Source organism: Harpegnathos saltator, unplaced genomic scaffold (assembly GCF_003227715.2).
Source record: "Harpegnathos saltator strain DR-91 unplaced genomic scaffold, Hsal_v8.6 scaffold18, whole genome shotgun sequence".
Lineage (NCBI taxonomy): Eukaryota > Metazoa > Arthropoda > Insecta > Hymenoptera > Formicidae > Harpegnathos > Harpegnathos saltator.
In genome coordinates, this window is record NW_020229961.1 from 1,476,801 (window position 1) to 1,496,894 (window position 20,094).

At 47.9% G+C, this 20,094-nt stretch overlaps 2 protein-coding genes across 8 annotated transcripts in view; one reads left to right on the forward strand and one right to left on the reverse strand.

The window, feature by feature from the left end:
* Window positions 1-13,611, forward strand: part of Dnmt3 (DNA methyltransferase 3) — a 146,242-nt gene extending 132,631 nt beyond the window's left edge. For all 3 annotated transcript variants that reach the window (XM_025297530.1, XM_011140152.3, XM_025297531.1), the window contains 18 exons: window positions 5,348-7,510; window positions 8,020-8,185; window positions 8,304-8,392; window positions 8,503-8,613; window positions 8,714-8,792; window positions 9,093-9,203; window positions 9,326-9,478; window positions 9,579-9,670; window positions 9,750-9,860; window positions 10,059-10,284; window positions 10,403-10,530; window positions 10,794-10,841; window positions 10,924-10,988; window positions 11,078-11,349; window positions 11,633-11,869; window positions 11,948-12,089; window positions 12,160-12,374; window positions 12,472-13,611. In XM_025297530.1, the coding sequence (XP_025153315.1) occupies window positions 5,348-7,510; window positions 8,020-8,185; window positions 8,304-8,392; window positions 8,503-8,613; window positions 8,714-8,792; window positions 9,093-9,203; window positions 9,326-9,478; window positions 9,579-9,670; window positions 9,750-9,860; window positions 10,059-10,284; window positions 10,403-10,530; window positions 10,794-10,841; window positions 10,924-10,988; window positions 11,078-11,349; window positions 11,633-11,869; window positions 11,948-12,089; window positions 12,160-12,374; window positions 12,472-12,719 (4,656 nt within the window). In that variant the 3' untranslated portion in view covers window positions 12,720-13,611. The remainder of the gene's footprint in view (window positions 1-5,347; window positions 7,511-8,019; window positions 8,186-8,303; window positions 8,393-8,502; window positions 8,614-8,713; window positions 8,793-9,092; window positions 9,204-9,325; window positions 9,479-9,578; window positions 9,671-9,749; window positions 9,861-10,058; window positions 10,285-10,402; window positions 10,531-10,793; window positions 10,842-10,923; window positions 10,989-11,077; window positions 11,350-11,632; window positions 11,870-11,947; window positions 12,090-12,159; window positions 12,375-12,471) is intronic.
* Window positions 13,612-13,626: 15 nt separating this feature from the next.
* LOC105182607 (polynucleotide 5'-hydroxyl-kinase NOL9) lies at window positions 13,627-19,683 on the reverse strand. Of its 5 annotated transcripts, none has more exons than XM_025297536.1 (8): window positions 19,617-19,683; window positions 19,305-19,424; window positions 17,858-17,982; window positions 15,759-17,569; window positions 15,485-15,666; window positions 15,352-15,399; window positions 14,940-15,139; window positions 13,627-14,232 (listed from the first exon to the last, which is right to left on the reverse strand). In XM_025297536.1, the coding sequence occupies exons 2-8, from the start codon at window positions 19,391-19,393 to the stop codon at window positions 13,997-13,999; spliced, it is 2,691 nt and encodes an 896-aa protein (XP_025153321.1). In that variant the 5' UTR covers window positions 19,394-19,424; window positions 19,617-19,683; the 3' UTR covers window positions 13,627-13,996. The 5 variants fall into 5 exon arrangements, with proteins under 5 accessions (XP_025153321.1, XP_025153319.1, XP_025153320.1 ...); XM_025297534.1 differs by having other exon boundaries at window positions 17,744-17,982; XM_025297535.1 differs by lacking the exon at window positions 19,617-19,683 and adding an exon at window positions 19,502-19,581 and having other exon boundaries at window positions 17,744-17,982.
* Between the last annotated feature and the right edge of the window lie 411 nt (window positions 19,684-20,094).

Consider the following 20,094-nt stretch of genomic DNA (forward strand, 5'->3'; position numbering starts at 1 on the left):
GAGATTCGCGGCGCGAATCGTCGCCGCGGCCTGACGCGGGTTACGCGCGACGAGCGTGCACCGGAGGTATGCCGCGTGTATGCACGTTAGCCGTGCTCGTTCGATTGTCCTCTGGACGTGAATTTACACGTTCCTCCGAGATACGCTTCAAATGTCCGAGCGATGAATCGCGAACCAGAAAAGGGAGTCTCGGTTCTCGCCGAGTTAATTACGCCGATCGTGGACGTGTGCGGAATCGCCATCTCCCGAGCTGATCCCGACGATAATCTCCGGTAAACACCGGAGAATTCGTACGCGCGAGAACGCGGAAAAATCGCGAGCGGAAAAATCGCGAGCGGACGTCCGCGTCGAAAGTATCCGGGCTTGTCAAAATTTCGCAGGCTCAAGTCCCGGTCCGGATACGTCCAAGACGATCGATCGATCGGACGGTACGCGAGTTGCATCGCGATCCCTTGTGACACGCACGTCGATGCACGCTGATATGCTGCGAGAGCGGCAGGGAGAGAGAGAGAGGGGGGGGGAGAGGGGGAGAGAAAAAAGCATGAAAAAGCGACGGGATCGCACGTGACCGTTCAGTTTAAAGACCTTGAGAGGCACGCGCGCTCGGCGAAAAAGAGCATTCCTTTGCTGCCACCGGCAGTGGCAGCGACACGAGGGCTGCCGGCGTTACGGTTGACGCCCTTTCTCGCTGGGAGCAGGCGGGAGGGGGGGACAGAGAGGGGCAGACTGGAAACACCTGTCGTTATAAATTACCGCGATGTGTTACGTGTAACGTCGAGGGTATCTCGCGTCTACCTTTCTCACCCCGCGAGCATTTCATACCTTTCCGCCAGGCGTTCCGGAGTTCTCTCCTCACGCCCCCCACCGAGAGAGAGAGAGAGAGAGAGAGATAGAGAGAGAGGGAGAAAGAGAGAGATATATAATTCCATGTAATGCAAAGTAATTTCACACGCAACAAAAGGCAGGCTGCCAGGCTCGCGGGTAAGCGCGCAATCGGAGAGAAATATCCGTCGGACGACACCGAGCCGGCCGATGAAGTCAAGCTCTCTCTCTCTCTCTCTCTCTCTCTCTCTCTCTCTCTCTCTCTCTCTCTCTCGCTCGCTCGAGCGGTTAACGCATCGAAAGTGGATCAAGTAGTCGAGCGGCCGACATAGCCGGACGCGCGCGCGGAGATATCCTCGCGCGCGGGTATCTCCGATAATCCAATCCCCTCGTCATTAGACAGACACGAGAGGAGAGGGGGGGGGTAGGGGGGGCAGTCCCGGCGGCTCGAATCTCAGCACGCGGCGCGGCGCGTGGGAATCCCCGTTTCCTCGCGCAATGGAGCGAGGAATTATTTTCGGCCGGGGGTGGCGCCAGAGAGCGAGATGCGAGGGCGAAAGAGTCAGAGGAGGATGACGAACAGGGTACGAAGAGGATGAAGAGGACGAGGAGGAGGAGGAGGAGGAGGAGGATGAGTGTCGTTACGAGCCGAGAAAATCTCCAGCGTTATCTCCGCTCGAGCCGCAGCGGCAAGAGGGAGGGAGGGAGGGGGGGGGCAACCGCGTCCCTCGGCGCGGCAACGAAATTTCTGAATACGTCACTGGTGTCAACCCCCGCGCCCGGTAGGCAGAGGGTCGTCGTGCCGTACCCTCCTCGGTCTCTCGGTCCGTCTGTCTGTCTCTGCCTGCCTACTACCGTCTGTGTGCGTGTGTCGTGCGGTGTGTGCGGGCCGCACAACGGCCGTAGTGTGTGTATGTGTGCGCACCTATATGCCTGTGTGTGCGTGCGTGTGTGTGTGGCGGTGAGAGGAACGCGCGGAACGCTTTATGAATGGAATGTTTCCACGCCAAGTGTGGCGAGAGAGGCACCCGTGTGTCCCGCGTGTAAACACAATAATACCGACGTTTCCATTCATCAGGTCGACCCCGGGGGCGCGGAGAGCGACCTCGAGAAATGCCTTTGGAGGCGCCACGTGAACTCGCCGCGCATCGCCCTCACCCTCGCGGCGTCCCCGCCTCCTGCGCCCCAGTCTCCGCCGTTTTACCTTGCGCCTTTTTTCTCTCACGCCCGCGCCAACCCCTTCCGCGAGAGGAGGCGGCTATTTAAAGGGCGATCCGAATCTCGGCCGTGCCGCCGCCGCCGGCCGAATCTGATTCATTTATCGCGCCGATGGTCGTGTGCCTGTCGGCGGTGTTCCTCGGGCTTCCGGGGGATTCGACGCAGCGCGAACTCGTCGTCGTCCCCCCCCCCCCCCATTGTCGGATAAATGCCGGCGCGCTCAGAGAATCGCGATCGCACGAGATTCCGAGAGTGCGATCGCTCTCCTTGTCCTTCGCGTGTTCTCCCGGTGCGAAGGTGTCTTTTTCGCCCCTTTGTTCGATCGGTAAACAACGGGAGACTCGACAAAAGAACATCGCATTAGCCGATATTTGCACAGTGCGACCAGAGCGAGTCGCCCTGCTTCCGTCGGATACGCCGAACAAAAGCGGCTCAACGACGACGGCGACGACGACGACGACGACGACGACGACGAGCGACACAGTTCGCGGTGAAATGAAGATGTTAATTCTTAACCGCGCGCCGTGGAGAAATGACTTTTGCATTCTTCATGCGTGTACATGTACCGAACCGATCGGCGGGGATTGGCTGAGAGGGACTGGGAGGGGGGAGGGGGAGATTCTGGACCGGGGGCGGCCAAAATAGAACGTGGACGGCGCGCGATGGCCGCGATGGCGATATTAACGCGATGCGCTACCGATGCGCGCGGCGGCGAGCGTAATCGACGCGCTCGTGAAATAACAATCGCATGTTAAATGTACAATCGCTCGTTAAAGTACAAACGGCCGGCTGATCCTGTTTGCGTAAGACTGCTAATGACGGGCTTTCCATTCAACAGGTCTCGGCCGAGCGGCTTTGCGGCGCGCGAATCGCCGCCTCTAGGAAACACGGCGTACCGTTTTAGAAGGGCGGCACGCGCGTCCTGTGGGTCATTCCTGGGTCTTCCTTCTTCTCCTTCGCGTCCTTCGACGGCGTCGACGAGGCACCGCTCCGAGGAGGGAGCCGAGCCGCGGTCGTTCCGCGCAGCCGGCGAAAATGGCGCGTCGCGTCGGCGAAATCGCGACGCATCGTCATCGTCATCGCCTCGCGCGCGCGCGAATATCGGTCTAATCTGCGAGCGTGCGCGAGACGCACGCCTCTTATCGGCTCAGGTGAGACGCAATTGCCGTGTGATTCACAGCGAACACCTGGCCGCCCCGCCGCGATACGCTCCACGCCGCGCGGCTTCGCTCATATTTTATCCTTATCGATTTGTTTTTTGAAGTAAGACGTCGCGGGAGGAGGAACGGAGGACGGGAGGGGGGAGGGGAGGCCGTAGACACGCTGCAATTACCGCAGAATGTTAGGGTGGAATAAAGGGCGGTTTCGAGGGGCGGCGAGCGCGCCACGTCGCCGTGCCGCACGTCGTCGCTATTGAAATATTCACGTGTATGTCTTGCGCGCAAATTGTCCGGTCTCTTCTTTCTTGCCGCACGTCGATGCGCCGGCGCCCTTGTCCGGGCGACGTTTGCGCTGACGTAAACATGGAATTAAATGTGTCGCGTATGTAATTCCGCGCTTCGGCCGCATCAAACATTCATACCGTCGCGGCCGAGTCGGGGAAACTCGTCGGGGAGTCAGTCTCTCCTTTGCCGAGGAACCATCCTCGGCTCCGAGGCCGGTAATTGCGGAAGTATGCGATGCGAAAAGTTGCATTCCTCCGCTCGGAAGGACGCGATTGCGCCCTGCCACTTGCCGAATCTAAGTCTCTCTCTCTCTCTCTCTCTCTCTCTCTTTCTCTCTCTCTCTCTCTCTCTCGCGCTCGCTCGCTCTCTCGCTCTCGGAGATATTGATCTGTCGAAGGAAAGGCGGCTCATAATAATGAATTCGCGCCTACTTAGCGCGTGATATTTTCGTCGCTGCGTCGTCGCGATTAACGCGCGTCAAAATGTATTGTCGACGAGTACACACAGAATGGCGCGGCGCGGCGTGGCGCGGCGCGGAGCGGAGTGGAGCGGAGCTGAGCGAAGCGCAGCGGCGGTGCGTCGACTTCGCGCAACGAACATTCATTTTGCAGCGCATCTGCATTTCTTATGACTTCATACTTAATTCAGGTCTTCGTAGACTTCCGGGAAGTATTACGAAGCTCCTCCAAGAGGGAGGGAATGAGTACGCATGCCGGGTGAGCAGCAGAGTGCGTTCGCCGCTGCGGGCGGATATAAATGTAATGTTTGTACGCGGTGCGATATTACTTCGCGATCAAGAAGCGTACTTTGCGAAGGAAAGAGAGAAAGAGAGGATGAGAGGAAGGGAAGGAGGGAGTTGGAGGACATCGCTCTTCTTCTTCTTCTTCTTCTTCTTCTTCTTCTTCGGGGCTACTGTTCGGCACGGCGTTAATATGAGAACCGGTGATATTTACCGCCGACGACGACGATGACGACGACGACGACGACGACGCCGACGACGACGACGACGACGACGACGAAGGGGCTGCGGGAGAAGGACTCCGAGGGAGAGAAGAGAGATTAATTCAGATTTAATTTTAATCAAGCGCCCGCGACCCAATTTGTCTCTCTTTGAGGTGATTTTTGCGCGCGAGAACTGCGGAAACTTTCCACAAGCCTCGTCCCCTCCTCACTGCCCTCCGCTCTCTTTCCCACGACGACGACGACTCTGTCAATGTTGCGAGTTACGTTCCCCCGTGGGAAATCTGCCCACGGATGCGACGCGATCCAATACATTTTCTTTATACACTTTACTCTCGTAATTACGAGATAAACAAACACCCCGGATTACAGACACTCTGCCTTGCCCTCCACACCCCCCTCCCCCCGTTCCGCGCAGCCCTCCGTCAAGTCGCCGTCTGTCGCTGATACGATTTCGCGGATCGCGTATTCTCACGACACTCGCCGTGTCCGTTCTTTAATTGTAGCCGCGACGTGGTTTTCCGTCGAAAGATTCCGTCCCGACGCGAGTGAGTGGCTCCAAAGCGATGATGCGGAACTCATTAGAGGCCAAAGCCCCCCCGTCTATGAGACCTCTCGTCATGCGATTTTCTCTCGACGTTTACAACGTCGTCTGATCTCCAGTTAAGCTTGATGATGCGCCTCCAATAACGAGTAATTCGAGCATGACTCTGGGATCCTCGGCGATCGCAAACGTAGACATCCGGACATGTTCGCGAAACAGTTGTAGCCGTGAATTCGGGGTTAATCGGGAATGACGGAAATAGCGTGCAACATAATCGGATAATATAATCGTAGCGAGTAAGCTCTCGTTCTCGCTCCCCCGCAGTTCCTCACCGCGATCTTCTCCGATGTTCTTGCAGATAAGCCAAAAGCGACGCAGAGGCAGGCCATGGAAGTTCAAAATGGGGACGGTCTGGTCCATAGTGTGCGCCATGAACTTGGGGCTGTTTTCCGAGTCGTCCCTGAAGGACGTCTCCTTCGTGAACATCTGGGACGCCTTCATGAGGAAGCATTACGCCGCCGAGGACACCGACGCCGACGTCGAGGCGAGCGATCGCGAGGACACGGACGAGGCAAGGTCCACAAGCAATAACACCTCGGCCGCCTTCTGGCCCTTCCTGCAGGCGGCACGTAGCACCCTGAAGAAGACCGCTCGCAAGCGCGGTAAACGGAAGCGGAGCCGATGGACGATAAAACGGCAGAAGAAGCCGTTGGACGCGATGGTCCCGCACCGTCGGATCCACGACAGCCTGGCTCTCAAGTCCGCGACGAAGAGACGAGTCGTCGCCGCAGCTGCCTCCTCCGTGTCGCCGGTCAGCCGGAAGATCCACAGCATCGAGAGTCACGTCGGCTCCAACAGGCCAGCTGCGGGGCTGCCGGGTTACAGCTACTCGTTCAAGCAACTTCACGCTCGGCTAGCCGGCGCGGGCGGTGACAAGATGGAGGAGCCTCGCGGCCGCTCGTCCGCGGCGTACCTCGCGGCGTCCAACGAGGACGACGCTCGCGCGACACCGAGGGAATCAACTACCGAGACGCCGACCGATCACTCCGCATCGAGACATGTGGCTGGATCTCGGACGTCGCTTCGCGGCGCCCGAAAGTCCAAGCGAGACCTCAGCGACCCGTTGGAGTTCAACGATTATTACAGGAAAGTGACGCGCGTGAACGTCGACATGGGGGACATCTGGGAGGACACGTCGTCTAGCAGCGACGGGAACAACGAGGACGAGGACTACGTGGTCGACGACGACGACGACGACGACGACAACGACGACGACGATGACAAAAACAAGGACAAAGACTACAAAGTTGCTGGTAGATTCACGAGTCGCGTGAACCCGAAGGAGACCGAACTCGCGAACGGGAGCGTCTCGGGTCGCAAGGCTGCGAGCACGCACGACGAGAACGAAAGGCTACCGTCGCAGAAGAGGAATCGCGAGCAGCTGCTGGAGAGTCTGAAGGAGCAGCCTGCGACTTCGCCGAAGAACGGCGAGATCATGACGCGCCGGCAAAAGCGCCGGCGACAGTCCGCGGCGAGCGACGATAACGCCTCGCAAATCACTCCCATCGCCCATCGGAGCAGTCGCCAGCGGAGTGTCGCGACGCAAGTCGCGGCGGTTCCAGAGGTCGACGGCAACGTGGAGAACGCGCGGAAACGCTGCGAAAGTCGCCGCTCCCACAACAGCGCTCCTACGTCGTGCTCGTGCAAGGAGAATCTCAAGCACACCGCCACGGCGATCATGAAGGATATTCGCGCTCATATTGGCAACGAGGATTCCGATAAGGACACGGAGAACAACGTGGTGGAAGTCATCGAAGTCAAGGTCGAGAGTCGCGACGTCTCCATGAAATACGAATGGGAGGACGACTGGGACGACGACGACGACGACGCGACCGGCAACGAAGACAGCTCACGAAGGAGCTCAGACCGCTCGCAATCACCGGCGAAACCCTTCTTGAAGACATACGGCAACACAAGCCAGAAAGGCGGTAAGAAGAGACAACTGTGCAAGACGTCGATCGACTACGAGCACGTCGATCTCAAGGAAACGACTTATCAGAGCGTTCTGCCGGAATGCGTCGTTCTCGACGACTCTAGGCCGTCGACGCCGTCGTTGAAGATAAACGTGGACAACGAGATAAAGTGGGCCTCGGAAGACAGCGACATCAGCGCGCTGATCGTCTCGATCGTGGACGAGGACGACGCTGCGGCCAACACGTCGACGACGGCGACGACTCCTGGCAAGACGGACGTTGACGACGACCCCGCCGACGGCAGAGCGCGCCAAGAGCGAAACGCGCTGATGGCGAGCGCATGCTACGTGTATCGCGAGACGCCACCGGACATCCTCGTCGAGGCTGCTGCTTCCATCAGTGTCATGAGAGCTCCTCGCGCGAAATTCGCGAATCGCCGCGCCGACACGAAGGACGTGATCACGTATGGAAATCGGAACAGGAGTAACGGGAAATCGTCGTTGCCGGAGCGCAGCTTCTGCCGACAGAAGAGCCAAGATCCTGCCAAGGTAAACCATCCGCATCCTAGTACGCCTCACCGACAGGCTCGGCGAAATTCTTGCCACGAGTATCGTGACAACGATATCGTATTTTCAAAGCAACACGAGTTGTTGTTGCCATTTCTGCGCTTAGTCGTCACAATCGTGTCGTAACTGAGAAAGAAACGAGTTCAGAATGCACCTCGGATCGAAAGACAATGTTACAAAATTATAATCGTAAATATAATATATTTCTTATTAAAATAAATATTATCAATATAAATTTATATACAGTTATAAATGTATAATATAATTATACACATAATATTATATTCGATATTCGATATATAAAAAATATATTTATAATTACCATATATACATTTATATTCACACACACACACACACACACACACACACACACACACACACGACGCAACACATGATACATTTACATTAAATATTTTAATATATATAACATATTATTTTATTTATACGTATGTTTATTACAATTATGAAGAAATGTGTGTGTGATAATTTAGATTGAGGTGAAGAGCTTAAATAATAGCAACAAGGACGACGAAACAGACAGCGAGAATGAGAAGAAATACACGCTGCGAAGAAGATTAACGAGGTCTTCGTTAAATACTACCAAGGAGAATAACGTCGGCAAACTAATATGGGGAAACTGTTCGGGGTGGTGGCCAGGTGAATATGTTTCGATTCTCGAATGTCAAAATAGTGTTTAAACGTTCGAACGCGTTCTTCCCCCACCGCTGGTTTAACTCTCGAGAAATGCACTGAAAGTTGCAACGTGACGTTGCAGCGCTGATCGTCGAAGCTGAACAAGTAGGAATGGCAGCTGAACCCGGCAAGGAGTGGGTCTACTGGATCGGGGAATCGCAAATATCATTGGTAAATGAACAAGTGTACGGCGAATAGAGAATGTCGCTCCCCCTTTCTCCCCCCCCTTTCTTTTCCTCCTTCCGCACAATGAAACACACGTGTGACTTGTATGATTTCAGCTGAATGAGAAAACCCAGATAGAACCGTTTTCCAGGAAGCTGGAGGAACGATTGACGCAAAAGTTTCGTAAAAATAATATTCGATCGCAAGCCATTGACGATACAATAAAGGTTTTTTTGATAAACACTACGCGAAATTTTACGCAAATAACAAATTACAAATAAGGAATTATTCTTGGAAAAATGCGATGTGCCGTTACAATTATTTTAGATGCTACGCCAACGTTACGAGTCCACTCTGACTAAGCCGTATTATTATTGGATACAACGGAATATCAGAGAGGAGGAACGTAAGTGTCGCGACACACACACACACACACACACACACACACACACACACACACACACACGCACACGCGCGTACACGCACACGCACACGCACACGCACACGCACACGCACACACACGCACACGCGCGTACACGTACACTCTCTTTCTCTCTCTCTCTCTCTCTCTCTCTCTCTCTCTCTCTCTCTCTCTCTCTCTCTCTCTCTCTCTCGTGTGTGCCCATATCTTGTTACTTTATGCGCAATTTGGAAGTCGCGGAATAACTGTGAATCTTTCTGCTCGCACGCCCACTCGACACGACAGTGGACAACTTGTATTTTTACCCGTATCCCACGAAGATACAAGGAAGATTGGACGCTCTGAAGGCAAAGAACGCCAAAGCTACCGAGCAGTATATATTAAATCAGAGAAGCGGTGAGTGTCTCTCTCTCTCTCTCTCTTTCTCTCTCTCTTTCTCTCTCTCTCTTTCTTCGTCTCCTCCATCTTTATTCGGGCACGCGTTGCGACGCGTCTCTTTAACGTTCATCCCCAAACAGGTTCGCCGGAACCGAAGAAACAAGCCGAAAAGACCGAAAAAACCAAAGACACAAAAGCCGTGAAACAAATGGAGGAGGAGCGTTTACCATTGCGAGAACAAATACCTGGTGTTATAACCTGGGCGAAGATCACGGGGCACAACTGGTGGCCAGGTAGATTTCAATTTTGTTTTAGCAGATATTTCTGCGATCACTGCACTTGCAAGTGTAAGTGTGAGTTTCTAACGTTCCCCTTTTTTCCTCTTGTTTTCAGCGATGGTCATCGATTATCGCGATTGCTGCTTGAAGGAACCAGGTTTCGGTTGTCAGTGGATTATGTGGTACGGCGACTACACGGTTTCGCAGGTAATATAATTCACGATCCAGTATCGAGGCAAGAAATAAGCCGCTTCGTATTCTTTACGTCAGTTGTTTCTTCTTGCAGGTACATCACTTAGCATTTTTGAAATTTCACAAGGGAATCGAAAAGTTGCGCGAATACATCGAGAACACGAAAAAGCATGTGTATCTTATGGGCGTGTTGCAAGCCTCGAAGGTAAAGAACATTTAGCTTTACAAATTGCATTGTTAGTAGATAATTCAGTAAATCATACAATTGATATCTCCCTGTAACAAGGGATACAAATTGAGATTTATTGCTTTGAAGAGATTATTTATTTGGACGTGATGAATATTCATTTCCAAAAATGTCTGCTAAAAAAACTTTCTCCACGATCTGAATGTGACTTTTTAGGATTATTGCGCGCGTTTGGGATGCAACACGGATAACTGGAGTTTAGATAATGTCTTTAAGTATTTCTCGGATATGAATAATATACACGTAGCATATAACCATTTACAAGTTTCAGAGTCAAACAAAGTATACGATAAGTATTCCAACGAGATAATAAAAAAGATAAATGAATTAAAATCCAATCCAAATGTAGATTCGCAGCGCAAGGAAGACATTAAGCAGAGTGGTAGGTCTATGAGATCGTATGCGACTTACATGCTTTACACAAAAATGCTTATACGCACACAGTCGAGATATATTCTGTACGATACTGACCCTCATCTTTCATATTTTCTCACTTTCAGATGCTTTGCAACGTATAAGGCAAGGGCAATCCAAACTGACAGAATTATGCTTAAAGTGCTTAAAGTTGCCGAAGGATGTAATGGAGGATCATCCATTCTTCGAAGGATCTCTGTGTAAAGAATGTTCGGTAAAGAAAAAACAAAAGAAAATGAATCAAACTTTAAATATTTTTTTTTATTTTCAATTATCAGAGAGAGAGAGAGAGAGAGAGAGAGAGAGAGAGAGAGAGAGAGAGAAGGTGGAAGAGAGGAAGAGAGAATACATGTACATTAATGAGTATACATAAATTATTATCTATTAGAAAAATATATATTTATACAGTACTTATATACTTTTGTCCGCCATGACTGCAATAATGCAATACGATTTACACAAATTGTTTCGTTTTAGGACCTCTTTAAGCCATGTATGTTCGTATTCGGGAACGACGACAAGTGCGTAAGTATCATCTGACAAACCAAGCGACACTCGCGAATCAGGATAGCATCCCGTGGCGCATTTCTACTATTTCTGATTTAAGTTTTACTGCACAGTTTGCGCTGCCACTGGGACCGTGGTTATCTGCGACCGAGAGGATTGTCCCAGGTTAGTAGCTCGCTGATGATTCGCCTGACAATGACACTTCCACTAGCTCGCCTTCACCAGTTGTTTAATCGTGCGACTCGTCTTTTCAGAGTCTTTTGCACAGCCTGCCTGAAATATCTGCTGTGTCCGAAAGTATACGACAAGATGCTGTTGGAGGATCCGTGGGAATGCTTTCTCTGTAGAGACAAGTCCACATTGCCTACGGAGGGGCTGTTGCGTCCACGAGCCGATTGGAAGGAGAAATTCCTCGGCATGTTCCATACAACTTCGGATCCTGTGTTTAATAGCACAAATGTTGTAAATAATAACGGAGAGAAAAGAGGCGTACGTGTGTTGTCACTCTTCGATGGTTTGAGCACAGGTAAAGTGCTCATCAGTATATCCTATATATCTATAAGAAAACTTTTTAATTTTTGTACACACATACACACACACAAGAGCGCGCACATATATATATATATATATCTCAACCTTATTCGTTTAGCTGAACTGAAAGTTCCAATGTTGCACTGGAACTTTCTGCTCCTCTTCAATTAAACGCTAGATCGCACGCGATTAATCATATACAGTTGGATTATATTTCACTCTGAAGGCAACAAGTGCAACCTAGTTGAGCCAAAGAGAACCATGATAATAATTCACAGGTCTGGTAGTGCTTCTGAAACTGGGGATCATCGTAGACGTCTATTACGCAAGTGAGATCGATCAAAATGCTCTAACGATCAGTTCCGCTCACTTTGGCGATCGTATTACTTACTTAGGTGACGTGCGAAACATAACGAAGGAGAAGGTCAAGGAGATCATGCCGATCGACCTGTTGATCGGCGGCTCGCCGTGCAACGACCTCAGTCTGGTCAATCCGGCACGACTGGGTCTTCACAGTAAGGATCGATATGATCGTCAGAAAAGCGTCAAGCCTCCGAGACGGCAATAATTCCCGTTTTCCCTCGCTTTTGCAGACCCCAAGGGGACCGGCATATTGTTCTTTGAGTACATTCGGATTTTGAAGCAATTGAAAAAGAGCAACAAGGGCCATCACCTATTCTGGTTGTACGAGAACGTCGCCTCCATGCCGACCGAGTACAGATTGGAAATGAACAAGTATGCCTCCCGTTTTCATTCATCACGCAGCAATGTGCGTCACGATCACGCGCAATCCTCTCGATTTCAGGCACTTGGGACAGGAACCGATGGTGATAGACTCTGCTGACTTCTCGCCCCAGCACAGGCTGAGGCTTTATTGGCACAATCTGCCCCACGACCCGTATTTCCCCCAGTCTCAGAGGCAAGTGGATGTTCAGGATATACTCACACCGAATTGTAACCGTTACGCGCTCGTGAAGAAAATTCGAACAGTGACGACTAGATCGAATTCGTTGAGACAAGGTACGTGTGTTTTTCTTTCTTAACCGTTTGCTTATTTACATACAAACTGGGGAAGATATCGTTGAATAAAGGAACGATTGTTTTATAACTGTATCAGGCAAAGCAGAACTGAAGCCGATCATGATGAAAGGCACCAGTGACACCCTGTGGATCACCGAGCTCGAGGAGATCTTTGGTTTCCCGCGACACTACACAGACGTGAAAAACTTATCGGCCACGAATCGACAAAGATTGATCGGCAAGTCCTGGAGTGTGCAAACACTCGCCGCCATATTGCGACCACTGTGTTCCTGCTTTAAGTGCAATGAAGAAACAAACGAAAACACCCAATCTGACTCGCGGTGAGGGAAGTGGTATTCCCTATCTTGTTGCGGTGGATGAGTTTGTAGTGAATTTTTTAAAATTTGTAAACTTAGGACTAAATTTTCGAGCAAATGTTTTCATTTTGTGCTATTCTTAAGAAGAAAACGCACACATGGGTGTAGAAATTAAGTGTATTGTATAAGTACAGAGAATCATCCCTTTATTATCGCTCGTGTAATACACACTTCGACACTGTGGGTGATTCTCTCAATTGATTTGACAATGATTACGCGCAAGAACGTCCGTGTTTTTGTACGATCGCTCTTGTACACAGTTACGATTTGTACACAAAAATTTGCACTTTTGGTTATGACGATCGGTAACATCGACGCTCCGTCCGGTGCATCCACAGGTCGTGTTTCAGAATTCACTGCCAGCGCTGAGAAGTTTACAGTTTGCATGATCCAAACTATATATTTCCAGTACTGGCAATGAATTTTGGAACACGGCCCATATTGTGAGAAGATTAAGGCGTTTCCTTTCGGACTCAAGTAGTTGATTCCGCCAGTGATAGATAGCCAGTGAGAAGATAGATACGTTGCTACATAGTGGAGGAGCAACTTGTTCGGTATTAAGTGTAAGCATACCGGACGATATCAATACAACCGATCGCACATCAGACGTCATATATGTGTTTTAATGTTTATTATTATTATTCTCATGATTTCTGATGATTGTATAATTTCTTAATCATTTCCTAACCAAATACATGAGTTTTTCATGAGTTACGCAATAATCATAGCAAGAATTATATTATCATAATAATCACACACGACATTCTCATGATAATTAAAATCATTACGATTATATTATCACCTCACAATTATTATGCGTATAATTCATAATCTGTTATTTATTAAAATACAATTTATATATATACAAAGCTTTATATGTGTATATATGTACATATAAAGTTTTTTACGACTTTCTATACACACTTTCAATTTACCTGACACGTAAGGTTGCAAATCATGCAAGTAAAGTAATTACAAGGTTTAGATAATAATTACAAAGTTTAGCATATATGACGTTTGTGATATATACCTACACAGATATATGTATATACATACATAGCATATATATACATATGTACATATGTATTGTTCGGTATCGGCGATCTTGCGCATTCCAATGTGATCGACAGCATATCTGTGTGATGCATGTAACTTACAAAAAAGGTTCATGACGCTAATGTCCCCGAGTGTTCTTATGACATCAGTGTGTGTTTAGCGGTATATTTACATTACTTTGTGACTTTGTCATGAGTTATTCGGCCTCTTTCGGGATCTCATTCGGAAGTAACCTTTACGGACCACACGACTCGTCGGCAGCGTCTGATCCCCACCGACATACGGCGCGCCGTGGCTCAGCTGCAACAGCGTCGGCGGAATGGGAATGGAACCTGCCAAACAGTTGATGTGCTGCATCATCGATATGGGCAGTGGGGTGTTGATGAACACTAGTTGCTGTTCCATATCGACCCCTCGTACTATACCTGTGTATATGCGAATGATGTGAAATGTAAAGATCTTTTCTTCTTTTTATACGTACATATTTTACAACACACACACACACAAGGATTGTAGTCTGGACAAGGACGTAGAACGTCGAATATGCGCTGCCCGGTTTCTCCAAGAAATTGGAGCAACATTGCATACGTTTACATACGACGTTTACATCGGCGAAACAAAACCTTTAACCCCGTTTTAGCCGCGTTTAGCGGCCAAAACTGCGCCAGACCAGGTTTTCTCGTATCGAAAGGTACACGCGTGAACATTCGAGAAGTAATTATATATTAATTTTGTGTCTATATAAAGTGGCTGTACGCAACAATAGTTACATATATACAGCCATATAGAGACAAAATTCTCACATCGATCATATACAGGGTAAGGCACCTGAAACCTGGAGCACCAGCTCCCTGAATAACTCTCTTTATTTTAAATATTAGAAGAGGAGTTTCCATATTTTATAACCATATCCCGTGTCTATGTTGAAATCCGGGTACGCAGAATACGGCTAAAACGGCGCAACGGAACTTCGGAAGCAAATCACACGCGTTGCGAGAAGAATTTCTCGACACACAAGCACGGTCCTTCTATGTTTCATTTGTACATTCAAAGAATTTCGTCCTTGTTTTAGGTGCTTCATCCTGTATATAATATTATCATCATTCCTCCCGGAGAAAGTATTCGCTCTTACCAAATCCGTAGCAGGTGCACAAAGGCGATCTCTGTGTGAGCACTCTAAGACTCGACGTGTTGTCGGACACCTGCGCCGACTCTTTCGTCAAATCTATGCCGCACAGTGCCACTATGTTGCCATTTATGACGCTCAACGCGTGCGTGTCTGGCACGCCTAGCAATCGTTGAGGAATGATGCATAAGGAAGAGAAGGGCGCCCTGAAAACGCACGCAAAACATACACAAATAAGTGCTCGTACTCGCAACATTGCTGGACATTGGTATTGCATCAATCAAAAAGTTCGGTTCCTTTGTGATGAACATGCACGGACGCGTCATCAACGTTTCGATGTTGATGAAGTGTGTCACAGACACACTTGGTTGACCAGTCGAATTGAACGTTTCGGCTGGCTCGATAGTGAAATACTCACATGAATGGCAACGTCTCGTTGATGCTGACTGATAGATTCTCGTAATGGCTGAAATGGCAGAAAGTAACGATTATAAACGATTGGAGCTTCGTGTCGACACGACGAGTGCTTTCGTCAAAGAAGAAGAACTCACTTGTAGCTGTCGCGTACGATGCCACTGAGATACGAAATCATCACGAGCTCGCGTTGCTGGTACGGCTCTATGCTCAACTCGTTCGTTGCCCGCGTGAGTTCGTTCTCCGCGTTGGAGTGTATCACGCAGAGCTCGTGATCGCACGGGCTGTCCCAATCGTCAATCACGTTCCACTTGCATTTCTGTACAAATCGAAATGCCTCATGAAAAAGCGGTCGTGTCAACGGAACGATCGGATTTACCTAAATAGCTGCAGTAGAGTAGCCTAGTATACCTGTTGGTTCACAACGTCCGCGTTCAGCAAGTGCGCATAATTATTTCTCTTCTTCGACGACAAGATCTGCAGGATGATAGACGGTCTAACGAGCTTCACCATGAAGATGGCCAGATCTAAGCCGATGTACTGCGTGAAGCCCATCGTGTTCACGACGATCGGCAGCCGCGACAGTTCCGGGCACTGCTTCAACTTGTCGATTAACATCTTTAAGCTCTGCAAGTAGCGCGGGACACATCGTGCAACGTTGATCTCGTCGATGAACAGTTGGTAAACCGGCGTCTGCAGGTGCGTGAAGTTCGGCCCCATGAGCGGCTGCTCGATCAAGCTGTACGAGACGCAGCCAGCTGGCGTACACTCCGCCTGACCGGGATCCACGTCCACCAACACTACCTTCCCGCAAGTGCGCAGCAGCTTATTAATCAAGAAACGCACGCTGGTGGACTTGCCCACGTTCTTGCCGCCAGCGATCATCGTGCACGACCAGCTATTCGTATGCCAGCACACCAACATTTTCTCAACGATCTGGTTGATGGCTAACGAGCTGACCAGTTGCCTGCAAGTCGGGCTGTCGCGCTGAACGTAACGCAGTTGCGCTTGCAGCACTACCTCGGCTCGGTGATGATGCGTCCAAGGATAATAGCCGGATTTTTTCACTTTCGGAAACAATCCGAGCGAAGAGTGAGCCTTCAGGAAGTACGTGAGATTGTTGTCGAAGTTCCGTAACACCAGCACAGCCGTACCTGATTCCACCTTGTTGATGTCCTTCCGCAGCTTGCTCTCCGAGTGTTGAATGATGCCTTCTGCAGAAAGCACCGTCCATATGTCGTCGATGCTGCCTTTCGCTGCCGGTGACTCTTTGCTAGTCTCCACGACGACGCTGCTGTATCCCCACGGAGAATACACTGGACTTGGACCGTTGGATGCGTCCAAGACGGCACCGTAGACCTCCACGGCGCCGTACAGCACTTTCACCAACAGCTTGCCGTTGAAGCTGAATCTACTGCAGCTCTCCATGATTACGATCACAATATTCCTGATGTTATATAATTGTGGCTTCTTGTACTTTCGCACAGATTCGCTGGCGACTTCGGGATCTTGAAGACCTGTTGTTCGTTGATCGGGCTCCTCCCTCGAAGGGAATTCTCTGTACACGAGACTAGTATCAAGACTGTTGTTAGTGACCTCAATATCTTGTGATGTATTGTTACTAGTAGTTGCATTGTCTTCGACCTCATTGTTATGGTCAGACTCATAGCAAAGCGCGCTTGTATCTTCGAAATGCGAACTGTCAGTTTCTACATCGCTGTTGCCACTTGTAGATCTTATGAGACTTCTGATGAATTCTCCGCGCGCAGGGCTGCTGCTAGCATTATTACTGCTATTAACAGCAACATTTCGTAATACATTCATAACGACCTCGTTATCTTCAGTTCTGTCAGTCTTATTCGCGTACCACGATGGTCGCTTTCTATGTTCAACTGACGAATGGACACTGTCTTCAAGGTTTATACATTCGGTACTTATAATTAATGTCTTTTTCTCGCTGGAACATGTTTCTGACATGAAGGACTTCCTATCGTAAGACATGTTTACTTTAGATTGTCTATTCTGCTCCTGCTCAAAAATCTTTGGCATAGTTGACAAAGCAGAGTCGTCCATTTTCACCACAATTGGCAAATCCAAGTTTCTCTCTTCAGCAAATGATATTTGCATCCACTTGTCTGTCACTTCTTCTGATTCTTCATCAGAGATGTCAAATTCCCTCTGCTGCTTAGAGTTATCATATATTGTGATGTCATCTGTAACACCTGATCAGAAAAACTGTTATTGTGACAGAAATTAGAACATTACTTTCATATAAAAATAATGCATCTTGGATATTCTTTACATAAAATGCAATATTTTAGTCATATACCTATACTATACTCAAAAAAATATATAAACTAGTGTAAATAAGAGAAAAAGAAAACTGCGTCTGTTACATTCATTGTCAGAAGATGATTGATCACTGGTCTCTTTGTCACATATTTGTTTCCTTCTGTGTCTAGAATTCAGCCGTCTGCTTGTTCTTTGTGTGAAGCAGCTAACATTCTTACCTGAAGGAATACTCTGTGCACTAATATTTGTATCATTGGCAATATTCATCGTAGCATTTTTAAGAATAAACATTTTCGTAAACTTGCGAGTAGAATGTCTTTTTGGTTTTCGTATTGTCAATGTTCTGAAAAATAAGACAAAGGTCAGAAATAGACAGTAGCTTAATTCAGGCGATCATTTCAACAAATCACATCTTACTGTTCAATCAGTATTTATTTTCAGTGTTGATATATTTTACTTACGTTTTAAGCCTCCACGCTTTTAATCTAAAATCTTTTCTATCTACCCTTTTAGTATATTTAATTATCTTCATTGATACATCAATATTTACCAATTATTATGTTTATAAGATTTTACCACGTTTCAAGGTCTCAGACATCAGATAAAACAATTTCCACTAGAAAATTTCTAAAGGAAATTTAGTATTATTTAGTATATACATTTAGTATATACAATTATCTGATTAATTACACATTGCAGAAATAAATTTCGATATTCGATAACAAATTCATTTCCTATAACAGCAAAACGGATTATGACTCCAAAATCTACGGCGTTTTCCAACCAAGGAACACTAAGGCCGGTATTCATAGTCGGGTCTTATATTTAAGACCGCCTTAAGTTCATCTTCAGATACTTTGTAGCCAATGAAATAATTTGTACAGCATCTGAAGATGAATTTGAGACGGTCTTAAATATAAGATCCGACCATGAATACCGGCCTAAGTGTTACACACTAATGTTTTACTGGTTATATATTATCTATCTACATCTTTTCAGATAATGTATAGCCAATAAAATATTTTTGTGTAACAGCGTTTCTTGCTGGAAAATGGCCCTAATTTACATCTTATAGGTCGGTATTCATAGGCCGTGTTCTAAAATTCATTCACAGCCAGCGCTAAAAAGTTTTAGTTTGCGTGACACAAACTATATATATTTTCAGTACTGGCAGTGAGTTTTGGAACACGGCCATAGTCGGGTCTTACATTTAAGATACCGTCTTAAGTTCATCTTCAGATTCTGTACAAATTATTTCATTAGCTACGGGGTATCTGAAAGTGAACTTAAGGTGATCTTAAATATAAGACTCTTATAATAAGATCTTAAATATAATAACTTGACTATGAATACAGGCTATAGTATCATTCGCGAGAAAAGAACCAGAGCCGGTATTCATAGTTGAATCTTACATTTAAGATCGTCTTAAGTTTATCTTCAGATATTGTACAAATTATTTATTGGCTACAGGGTATCTGAAAGTGAACTTAAGGTGATCTTAAATATAAGATTCGACCGCACCGACAAGATAATATAAAGGGACCCGGAGGTAATTGAAAAGCGATGATAATACTGATTGCTACAGCTACGCTCGAAATAATACAGCTAGCAACTATTGCCGGTGCGCGGCGAGAGGAAAGACACGCGCCACTATTCGTGTTTTACCTTGTCGCACCTACACTCCCGCAAACTTCCAATAGTTGCTGGATCGATTGGGCCGTGCTGTGGCCTGCGCGACTGCGAAGCTTCTCCATCTATCTTGGCACGCGCTTACTCATCAGATTTCTGTAATTAATGAACTGTTACGAATATCGTAAAACGTTATGGGATTTTTATATTTATTTTAACCCAGTCTATATTACCACGAGCTCTGTAGAAATTATTTTGCAACAACTTGTATACAAGGTGGCTCATAACAATTGTTGCAGAATTCATGAAGACATAGAGCGGGTTAAGACAAGCATAAAAGTCTCATACCGTTCTGTTTCGTATACTGTATACCAGAGCTGGCCACGATCTGCACATTTCGGGTGAAATTCAGTAGGTGACGCCTACCGTCCCCCTCGCACCGCTCCGCGCTCAGCGGCCGGGGTGACGATCGCGGTATACTCAGGCCCGTCGCTATATAAGAAATCAGCTGAGGCGTCACATTATCATTAAAATTGTTTTCTCGTTTAATAATTACTTTAAAATATATATGCTTACGTGTTTAATACATACATATATATATATATATGCATACATACATACATATGTAATGCATAAACATATATTTTAACGTGATTATTAAACGAAGAAACAATTTTAATGATAATGTGACGCCCCAGCTGATTTCTTATACAGCGACGGGCCTGAGTGTACCGCGATCGTCACCCCGGCCGCTGAGCGCGGAGCGGTGCGAGGGGGACGGTAGGCGTCACCTACTGAATTTCGCCCGAAATGTGCAGATCGTGGC